This window comes from Amphiura filiformis, chromosome 20 (genome assembly GCF_039555335.1).
Source record: "Amphiura filiformis chromosome 20, Afil_fr2py, whole genome shotgun sequence".
NCBI classification, from domain to species: Eukaryota; Metazoa; Echinodermata; class Ophiuroidea; order Amphilepidida; family Amphiuridae; genus Amphiura; species Amphiura filiformis.
Window position 1 is genome coordinate 13008722 of NC_092647.1, and position 11932 is coordinate 13020653.

An 11932-nucleotide genomic window follows, 5' to 3' on the forward strand; every position below is an offset into this window, starting at 1 on the left:
GAAGTCGCCAACAGAGGGCAGTATTTAATTATTAATAATAGAATAATACTGCCCTCTGTTTATCATTTTAGCGATCGACAGGGGCAAATAGGCCATTTTACCGACAGTGGGGGTATAACAGTAATTTATACAGTAAAAATACACATTTGACACCATTATTTTTATTTTTATTAGAATTTTAATGAGTTTTGTTCAACATAATTCGGAGAAATTGACGGATAATACAGGTTTACCTAAAGCTCTTGCTCAGACATCCGATGTGTTTGCACTAAAGTGGCAGTTTTTAATTCTGTTTTGGACATCCGTACACTTTCTTTTTCAAGCAATAATAACAATAATAGTGTAAAAAATTGTCCAATTTCAGAGAAGTGCACATACACGCACACACCCCTGCGAAGCACAAGCGGAACTTTTGGTGATCTTCATTATCGTCACCCAAATATAATAAGTGAGTCAAAGGGAGGCTACCTGGAAATTTTTATGCTTGTATGACCATTTAATCCTTTGAAACATAAAAATATTTATCATTTAGGGCGGCCATCTTGAAAAATGGCAGCTATATAGGATTTTGAATTGGCTAATTAGTGACCGACAAAGAATGTATCTGCCAATCTGTTGCTTGTATCACTTTGGGCTCAATTGGGTCTCTAATATATATAATGTGCAGTCTGAGGGGGGGGGGGCAAGATCGACTATATTTTGATGTTGTCATTGGTTTATTTTATACTACGTAAACATAAAACTATGACAATAATTCCAAAAGTGTATTTTATTTATGTTATCAAGCAATACCGTATATAACTAGTCTAAATCAGTTGGGGTGGGATAGTACACCCCACTACAAAGTATGTTTCTTCACTCTTTTTCGCGTGAGGCTACGATATGTTATGATAGAAAAATTCGCGAACCTGTAACATTGGACAGTTGGCTTAGTGGTTATCACTCTCGCCTATGAAGCGGAATTCCCGAGTTCGAAACTCCGTATCGGCAGATAATTTATAACATTTTCCCAAAATTGTTCATTTGAAAAATATGTTTTGTCACATTGTCCTCGATATTGGCTGTTGCCGCATTAAAATGACGGAGACCACCATCGTCTGTTTGTAGTACCCGGTACTATGTTATGCTTACGCCACCATTACTCGTCAAGACATAAGCAGGAAAATGTTAAAATCGTTGGGTTTTAGACATAATTATTGTTACATTGTTGTTAGTAGTATAGATACATTTCCTACATTTCATATCAAAGACTCAAAGTTTCGTCAAAGGATACCAGTGCAACTGTGATGATCCAGAGGGTAAATGGCCAGCTCAACAATCTTCCCATGAAGGGTGATTTGAACTACAAAACAAGCCCCAGTTCATCGGCAACAAACAAAAGATGTCAGGTTTATTCGTTAGTCTTTTGTTGTTAACAACTGTGGTGGCTGGAAAAGGTAAGGAAAAGTACAGAAGGCACATCGACTGTGTGTAATAGTGTAAGACTCGTTTAAGGGGGTACGAAAGGCAAAATCAAGTTGCTCTGATTGAGATTAAAATATACTTGTTGCAGAGATATATGCAAAATAATCTTAATTCTAAAATTTGAGCCAAATCGGGCAAACAGTTTTTGAGATATTGCTGTTGAAAGATTCTTTGTATTCTATTGTTTTGCCAATATATTGATGAAGTTAATGATATGAGGAAAATTGGCAAAATGTGCTCATGAATATTAATTTTGCCAATATTTTCCCAATATTTTATGAATAAACCTCCATAATACTTTTACCTTTAAGAATTTTGAACTGAAACTTTGCCAATGTGTCTCTATGACCTAAACCTTTAACATGGGATTTTCCCGCAAATCTAATTTGCATATTTGCATAATTAATTAGCCTTAAGTATAATGCTAATTAATTATGCAAATTAGATGGGCGGGAAAATCACATGGTAATGTTTTAGGCCATAGAAACACATTGGCAAAGTTTCATGTCAAAATCATATAAAATAAAAGTAGTATGAAGGTTTATTCATAAGATATTGGTATAATATTGGCAAACATGAATATTCATGAGCACATTTTGCCAATTTTCCTCATTAACTTCATCAATATATTGGCAAAAACAATAGAATACAAAGAAACTAAAAACATGCATATCTTGACAACCGTATGTCCGATTTACTTCAAACAAAAACTATTTTGCTCAGTGTATTTAGCTTAACTTATTCAATCTATTCAAATGGTTCTAAATTCAGTTTCTGTTTTCCAGAAACATCGTTTCGAACCACCTTAAGGCTGGAGGGGTGGGTCGTCTTCTTCTTCGTCGTCGCCAAATCTGATTAAAGGATGTCTCCGGAAATCACAACATTATGCCTTATATGACCATAAAAACGAATTAATACAGCCGTCTCTCAACACGCGATATTCAAGATTCCCGAGTGGCAAAATTCTCCAGTGCAATGACGTCATAGTAATACAATGCTGACAACAATTGAGCACAAGTTACCATGACGTCACTGCACTAGACAAATTCGGCGCGGGAATTTTGAATATCGCGTGTTGAGAGCCGGCTTTTTTTTATTCGTTTTTATGGTCAATATGAGTTTGTTTCAAATAAAACCATGTGATTCGTGCTTGATAATTGTTTTCTAATATATAAGGCATAATGTTGTGATTGCCTGAGTTATCCTTTAAATAATGTAAAGGCCCTATCAGCAAACTTGCATGATATATACGGGGGCCCTTCCAGAGACAGATCCAGGGTTGGCAAAGGTGATTGACGTAACGGCTTTTATCGGGGACACGGTGGCTCAGTGGTTACGGCCTTGGACTCATAATCTGAGAGCTTGCTCGACGTGCGTTGGTTCGAGTCCCCGTCCCACCACCGTGTTGCGCCCTTGGGCAAGGCGCTTTGCCTCGCTTGCCTCACACCACCCAGGTGTAATGGGAAGCTGTTAGGGGTAGTCACAGTCGTTGTACTGATGAACCCTTATTTGTAGGCTAAATTGTTGTGCAAACGTGGTTCTGACATATTCTAATAACGGCGGAATAACTGTAAAGCGCTTTGAGGCTGTTTACGGCATAAAGCGCTATATAAATATCTACATTTATTTTAATTTTATTTTATCATATGTAAATTCTTCTTTCTACATGTACAAACTTGTTTGCATTTTTGGAACAAATATCAAAGTACCGTGGTAAAAAGTGCGAAAAGACAAACAAGAAAGCGATCGAATAGTAAAGATAAAATTCGAAGGCTTGAAGATATTTTTTAATTATCAGACGACAGTAAGTAATCTTAACCTAAGTATTAACGTAATAATCATGATGATGGTAAATAATTATTGCAAAATGTCAAACTAAGTTCATTTTTAATATGAAGTATTTTCTATGTAAGCGTCGTAATGAAAAGATCAAAAAAGATACAAATTATTTTTAGATTTTCAAAAGAAGATTGAACAATGTGTCAAGTTTAAGCTCGTCATGCATGTATCGGGACAATTATGTTGACGTGAATTAGATCAACCATTTAGTTTATCATGTTGACCGGGCATGTTGAATAGACATTGCGGGACGCATTGCCAAATTCTACAAAAATTTGTGCAATGTGTAAGAATGAAATAAATACAGTTTGCTTGCTTCTATTAACGACAAATCAAAAGTACGATGTGTGCTCAGCATGAAAAAAAGCATGAAACAAAATTGCATTTTGACACTATTTCATACCCAAATCAAGGTGTTTACCGAATGTGTACGTATTAAAACCAGTGTTCTAAATCGGTAAGTAATAAACCGCTGGTATTTTACCGGGTAATTTTCGATAGAATACCGTAATTCATTCAAATAAAAGACGCCAAAGGAAAAGAAATTTTTGAGATTATTCATCATCTTTAAGGTTAATAACAAGAGGGTTTAAATGCATACTTTTAATATTATTCTTTTAACCCTCAGAGGTTAAAAATGATGCGACAAAAAGGGACAAGTTTTGAGTTGATCTGCACGATAAATAATTATTCTCAATTCATAACCTCGTGAATATACGCGATGCGTGCGATCCAATCATATTTCCGAACGCGGACACAAATTGAGATCATTTTAAAATCGTAATTGTTCCAATCGTAAATATTACTAACATCCGCGCTGGCCGCTGCATTTGGATCGCGCGCTACCGTATCCATAGTATCTGGATCAAAGAAATTTAATATGCAGCTAGAACTGGTCATATTATATACTGATGAGTGGCCGCAAACGTAACCGTTCCGGCTGAAACATATGGAAAGGTTTCTATACAAAAACGATTCTCTTATAAACCATCATACGCACAGTTTCCACCTCGATACACCTGAGCACACATTTTCGTCCAAGAGCTCTCAAGCAAGCAGTGACTGTGTCCGCACAGTCTTTGATTACACTACGCGATTGAGTGCATATCAATGTAAGAGTTGTGGAGCTTCATGCACAAGAATCAAACGAAAGCTAACACTTCCCCCTAAAAGCGCTTTTCGTCACTTGGTCAACAGATAACGCAATCCAATGTTATAGCAAGGCGAATGTGGAAAATCTGTTGAAAACTACCTATCCAAGCACATTTTTTGACCAAAATGTAGGTTTTAAAAGTCAAAACCTCAAGTGTTCCTTACAATATTTTTCAAGTTTTATGTCACTAAATGAAAAAACACACTTATATTGTCCATATACACTACCGCTATGGTATAATCCCGATATAACAGTAATGGAAAGAAAAGTGCAAATATTCGTCATGTTTCACATCGGACAAGTGACAAATATGGAGGTATCCAGAAGTATGCTAATTAGAAGTTCAACGAATTAGAATATCCAAAATTATCATGAGTTGAAGGAGGTTACGTGAACATGTACAGTATTTTGGAATCAAAAATAATGGATACTATTCCAAGATCTGTGATCTGGACAGATTGTGATTCCCACTTTTGTTATTGGTCGTCCTTTTTTAGCCTGTTCGATTTTTGGAAAGGTAAAATGTAATTTTTTTTACCAAATTTTAAGGAAAATTTTGTGTTATTTTGTAAAGTGAAGAGATGAAACTGACGGTTATGAATGAGGTTAATAACTTTGTAACCATATAGCTGATATATATTAATGTTAAAATAATAAAGAACGTAATTAACGGGATTACCGACAAAGGTTTAATTCGCTCTCTTCATTTTCCTTCTCAATAGATTTGGTGTCAACGATTACCACTGATGACGTAACCGTGGCTTCCACCAAAGACACAACAACTACCGGTATGTCATCGGACCAATTCCTGAGTACAACGAATTGTACGCTTACAACGACCAACGATTCTTTCTCCGAACTTAAACTTGTAATGACACTCTCGCCAGCCATCATATACATGAAGCTAAATTTCACCAAATTAGAATTTAGGTCTGCAACTGCCTATTTGAATGAAACCCCAAACATTCTGGATCCAATGACGTGGATGTGGGCAAGCAAGGGTAAAGGTTATCTTTTACGTAATTTTTTCGATAACTACTTGGTCGTCTCCTTCGGAACATTGAGTTCGGGTGTTCATTATACAAACATCCAGATTGATACATCGGATTGTCCAAATTTCATGAACGTTTCAGACTCGACCAAACTCGAAATATTGGCTAATTTTTTGACGCTTTCTAGTAATAGAGCATGCAAAAGTATAAATGAAAAGCGTGAAACGTGTAAGGATTATCAGGTTTGTCAATCATTCCTACGTGACCGGTGGTCAGATGTAAAGGTGCTATTCTATTCACTTCATTTTGTACTACTAAGATGCACTTATACCAAATGCTGGTCATCAGTGACAAACAATGAAGTGGGTGAATTTCGAAAAACCGATTGGGGGAGTCCTTACACTGATGCTGTGACTAGAGTAGCACAGCTCTTACTTGTTGCGTATTTCCCTCTCATCGTGTTAAGGTGGTTATGGAGGCATTATAAAAGTGTTCTAAACATGTTTTAAACAGATTAATTGAGTAGAGCAAAGTACACTGATCAATATGCCTTCTGTTTGGAGTCAATCGGACATACGGTTATCAAAATATATCAATTTATATTTTCTTTGTATCTTATTGTTTTTATCAATAATCAATCAAGTTAATGAGCTAAAATGACTGGAGAAGCTCATTTACATATAATTTTTGCCAATATTTTGCTAAAAATCCATGCATAAATTAGAAAATGCATCCAATACCACCTTAAGGCTGATGACGCAGGAAAGAGCACCAATTCACATTACAAATTCTGAAGTATGGATAGGACCAAATGATAGCATACCGGTTGGGTTGAAATACTGGCTTTTTACATGGAATGGTGGGAAATATGGATCCAGATTTGTATCTTCTCTACGATATTTTATGACGTACATGTTGATAAATCTGGTTAGTTTTCTAGATTTAATCGTAATGTATTTCACTGATGACACTTACCAAGTTAAACGTGCATCTGTATTTCGATACATGATTAGTTTTAACACGCATTTGATATTTCTCGTGCTATATTTCTTTTGTACTTTAGTCATCACAGTAACCTTTTTATATGTGATTTGGAACAAATACGAACAGCTACCAAATGCAGTGAAATATGCTATTAAGACACACGGTAGATTGGTACCAAGTATGAAAGGGTCTACAGACATGAATCTGCAAGCGCACATATCCTGGGATATCGAATTGCGGAATTATATGACACATTGCATCCGGGTACCGTTTGATAAGCGGCATACATTCGACTTTGTGAATGACATCTCTCCCTTCCCCGCCTGGATCAATTTCCCATTTTTTGTAATTTACACAATATATGTATTAATTATTTGCTTCCCAATCTTTGTAATGACCTTCGTCGTGGCCTTTGCTTTTCGGTATTTCTTTATTCAAAGTGAGTACAAAATGGTACACAAATCTCATGTATAATCTCACTTTTTGTGATAGGATTTATTCTTGAGTATAAAATCTTGAGTGGTATGAATAATTCAGTCATATATTCTGTAATCTTTACGTGGGTAGGCTTGGTGCTCAACTTTGCACAACTTGACCTCGCAATTCTGTTAATAATTGCAATGTGTGGATATGCAATATCTGACGTCAACCGATTCTATGATAGATACTTCTGTCTTACCCAGAATATCATCAAGGAAGCTAGAGAAATTGATAAATCAAAAGAAAACTGCAACCCGTCTTCAGCATCTATGATTAGTTCTGACTTATTTTGGTACGTCGTCAATAATTGTCAGCCTGTAGGGTTTCATGTAGTGGTGGGTTTAGGCACTGTCCTATTTAAAGGTGCCTTTCTTTGGTTTGGATACTCGATGCTGAATTTAGCTCATGCCATTGAGCAGGTTACGGATACATCTAAGCTCGTGTACGCATTGACCATCCCGCTGGTGATTCCTCTTTTTAAGGACATCGTCAGTTCCGACTCGGATAGAAAAGCGAGGGAATATGACTTAAAGTCCCGAGTGCACAATGCAGTATTGGAATTCAATGAGGAATATGGTAATCAAAGATTGACCAAAGAACACGATGGGCTGTTGGATGAAGAAGGAGACTCACATTCTCACAGTGGTTTGGCCATGATAAACTGATTCTAGTGTCTAAATCTTTGAAAGTGTTAAGGAAATTATAACTTGGCTCAATTGCACGTTGCTTGTTTTGCTTTACACGTTCAAGTTGGGAAAGTGAGACAGGTAGAAAAGAGGGATTAATTAATTAAAATCAATTATTTTCACATATTATAATGTGTATAGTTAAAAGCTCCAATACCAACAAAAGGTGTGGTTTATAAGAAATTATGGAAGTTATTTAATAATTTTAAATATTTATACTGCAACGATATTGATATGCAAGAAGAAATTGCAAAATCTTTTCAAAGATTTCTGTGGTGCATTCGAATGTTTTGTTAATTATCCTCATATTAGATACTAGTATATTCAGATTTGCGTCTTTTGCTCAGCGCGGACATACAAGAACATTACGAAGGGACTGCAATTCCGTAAATACCAATTTAATAGGACTATGTGCTGAATATTTGTACTTTAATATTTTCAAACCAATGGATGATAGTATTTGATATTGTTATGTACTTAATATTTGCAATTTATAAGATAATGGCGAGTAATATAGATTTGTGCATCCCGGTCAAGACCTGAATGCATCGAGATCTAAGTGCACAAACCCATAGTAAAGTGCGATTACCTTGACGGTATGCAATTTGTAATATTATTATATATAGTCAACAATATTATTGCGATGGGATGTTGTGCACTGGAGTACAGAGCAACCGCCCTTTAAGTTCAATGTCAAATATCACCATTGGATACTATCCGTGTAATTAGATACCGGTTTTGTATAATATATATTATGATTTTGTTCTTTGAAAATGTAAATAAACGAGGATGTCGATGACGCATGTTGATTGCTCTATATGATTTTGCATCATCCGCAAAGAGAGCAATGCGTGTATCAGGTGAGACACAGGATGGCATGTCATTGATGAAGATAACAAAAAGTAAGGGCCCTAGGATAGAGCCCTGTAGGACGCCGGATGTGACTGGTAATAAGTCAGAATGAGCACCATCGATGACCACTCTCTGCAATCTGCCCTCCAAATAATTGTTGAACCAGGCAAGGAGTGAGCCACCGATGCCTGTATACCTGAGCTTCTCAATAAGCTGGGAATGGTTGACCGAGTCAAATGCCTTTGAGAAGTTCAGGTACACAACATCGGTGTCACATAAGTTGCGTAATACAAGACTGATTTGGCATAAAGCCGTGTTGACCATCGGAAATAATTGGATGTAAAAAGGGCAATATTTTCCTTTGTGGATGCAGCGTTCAAGAACTTTGGAGACCAGGATGAGCAGTGATATTGGACGGTAGTTTTCAACGCAAGTGTTGTCCCTTTCTTAAACACTGGGGTGACATTTGTTAACTTCCAGGCAGATGGAACCTTACCTTGCTGCAGTGAAGCATTAAAGATGACAGTCAGGGAGTGTGACAGCTCAAAAGCACACTCGCACAACTTGCCAGGAATACCGTCTGGACCACATGCCTTGCCTAGATCCAATGCTCTTAGAACGTCAAAGATGTCTGTAGCAGAAAATATAATAGAACATAAGCTATTGGTATCATTACTGTTATCAGATATACAAGCAATGTCAAAGGAATCTTTGTCTCTGAACACACTGTGGAAATATTTGTTGAAGAGACTGGCTTGTTCAGCTGGAATGCTGGTGGTGGAATTATTGTATGTAACTGCATGAGGAATTTTGCCAGGGTTTTTAATCTTGTGGAAAGACCAAAACCGCTTTGGGTTGTCTCTAAGTGAGTATCTAACTTCAAAGAGAAAATCGGCACGCTTTCTCTTGATGAGGGATTTGGATTGCTTACGCAAAGATCGAAATTTATCCCAAGAAATGATGATGGCAGTTTTTAAAACTTAACTCAAGCACGTTCTTTTCTCTTCACAATATTAATAAATTCTGTCAATCCAAGGTGCAGAGTTTTGGCTTTTGCAGTGCACCTTAGGAATAAACGTATCAACAATGTCACACAAACTAGTGTTCCAATTGTCCCATGAAACATCATGTCATTGTCCTCCAAGTTCCAAGAGTGAGAAAGAAGAGCATTTTTAGGCCATATCAGTCGGCTCGTTTGAAATAATGTAAACGGTGCGCTTCGGTGCATGCTTGACTCGTTTGCACAAGATGGGAATTGAAAAGGTAATGACAGTATGATCCGAGCCAATATTATCACACACACGCTTCTCTAAGATCATTAACAAGAGTAGGATCCCACAGCAAGACAAGATCAAGGATGTTACCGGTACCATCTTTATTAAACCTAGTTAGGAAATTCACCATCTGGTGCAAATAGCAAGCATGAGCGACATCACAAAATTCTCTTTCAAGTACTCTACTGTCATTACTGTATTCGTTTAGTGTCCAATTAATACGTGGCAAATCCTACTATAATTTTATTTTTAATTTGATGAGATTGAATAGAGTCAACAAAAGAACTCAGGACATCCATGTCCTTCATGCCAGCGTTGGTGTACACAGGTGGACGATACACAACGGAGAGAAGAACACTTTTCCCTGGCTGTGGATTTACTTCAACAACACACGACTCTGGATACGTTTATAACTCGACTTGGCGATGAGATGCTAAGTCCATTTTCACTGCAATCAGCACCCCACCACCACGAGTCCTACCACGAGTACCGGTACGATTATTTCGGTACACAACATAACCAGAAGGGAGAACAAAGCTGTCAGGAAAAGTTGAGTCCAACCAAGATTGAGTAATTAAAATAACATCGTAATCGAGGCTGTATACAAGAGATTGAAGATCAACGGTTTTGTTTTTGGTACTACGAGTATTCAAGTAAAAGCAAGTCATATTGTTGTTTCTACTGTCAGCAACAGAGCTAATGGGGTTGTTGGAAACGGACAGAAAGGATCGTGAAGAGCCTGGTTCACTACATGTAGACCCGGGATGTAGACATAGACAAGTTAAGTGAAGATATCGAATCAAAAAAAGCTAAAAAAGGAGTCAGTTCGTGGTGGGAGACCTTTTGTGCAATACACAACATAAAAGTCCAGCAAGAGCTGAGGGAGCGAAACTGATGCATAGACAGTCCACTACAAGCACGATGGAAATGTTCACTGCATGATGTACAATGGACTCGGTATATTCAGGACCGCGATACTCCGGCACTTGTTGGAAGACATCTAGTACAGCAGACAGTACATGTACAATGTGATTTTCTCATTTATAATTAGGATTACGTCATTGCCAGAGCTTGTTTATTTGTTCATTAGAATGATTGACAGCGGTGGGCGGACTTATACTCTTTGTTTTGTGAGCGGTCAAAAATGTGATTCTCTGATTAATTATAGGTCAAGGTAGGTCAATTCGGACCGTCTCTTCCCCAGACCTCTATGTAGGACTCTATGGTATCTTCTCATTACACGTTCGTAGTAAGACTTGGCCGGCGACGACGCTTGCGAATTACCTGTCTTCAACTGCGGTATAGCATGGTATAGGCAATTTGTAGAGAGTGTCTTATTTCACTATTATAGGATCTCTGGTATATTGTAAATTGGTTTGGTACAGTGTGCACACTCCTTACGAGGTCCAGGATTTTGATGGACGTCCCCCGCCAAAAGCAACAACTGGAATGTAGCCGAACTGTTGGCATAATAGGCTACACGTCTGTGCAAAACAATTGGCAATGTCTATGCCTGACCTGTGGTGAGGTGTGATGGGGTGCAGAATTCCGCAGTCAGGTAAGCTTACCAGATTATGACCTTCAACAAGTTGATGTAGTCTAAGCTGAAATGAAGTAACCAAAAGTACTGATATGAAGAGAGTACTCATTATAACAGCTGTGCTGTGAGTCTTGTTGAAGAAAAATGCTGATAGAATGCAAGAACAAGTTCAAATTGTCAAAGCTCATCCACCCACAGCTCAACCACAGGCAGCCATCTTGAGATGATCGGTTGATGGATCCCGGATGGATCAGATGGGTGCAAAATACAGCAACCCATTCCTCCGTAAACGCAAGTATTTTGACAGGAAACATGTGATATAATATACACATAGATTTGGTGTACATGGTTAGCGAAATATTCGCCTGAAATAGGTTATGTTTGGCTTCTATCAGAACAAATCGTAGGGTAAAACATTAAGAAACATCAAACTACTTATATTAAACAAGAACCTGAACATGAATTTTTACTTTCTTAGTGTTAAAAAAATGGCAAAATACTTATTTGGGTATGTTTTGCATGCGCTGAGTAATACTCGTTTAGGGTGCGTTTCGAGAGTCCATACATGAGCATGGTGTCCATCACGTAATGAAAGTGCCCCCCCGATGGATCAGATGGGTGCAAAATACAACAACCCATTCCTCCGTAAACGCAAGTATTTTGACAGG

General features: G+C 37.5%; 1 protein-coding gene across 1 annotated transcript; it reads left to right on the forward strand.

Annotated features, from left to right (window-relative positions):
* The first annotated feature begins 1223 nt into the window (after window positions 1–1223).
* On the forward strand, window positions 1224–9600 carry LOC140142114 (uncharacterized). The gene is made up of 3 exons (XM_072164075.1): window positions 1224–1436; window positions 5179–5914; window positions 6198–9600. Exons 1-3 carry the CDS (start codon window positions 1382–1384, stop codon window positions 6904–6906), a joined length of 1500 nt encoding a protein of 499 aa, XP_072020176.1. The 5' UTR covers window positions 1224–1381; the 3' UTR covers window positions 6907–9600.
* Window positions 9601–11932: the final 2332 nt, after the last annotated feature.

Excerpts from the sequence above, each read along its gene's own strand:
- LOC140142114 (XM_072164075.1), top strand. The coding sequence starts at position 1,382 with ATGTCAGGTTTATTCGTTAGTCTTTTGTTGTTAACAACTGTGGTGGCT. Across the intron at positions 1,437-5,178 it reads AACTGTGGTGGCTGGAAAAG|ATTTGGTGTCAACGATTACC; the intron begins GTAAGGAAAAGT and ends CCTTCTCAATAG. Across the intron at positions 5,915-6,197 it reads TTCCCTCTCATCGTGTTAAG|GCTGATGACGCAGGAAAGAG; the intron begins GTGGTTATGGAG and ends TACCACCTTAAG.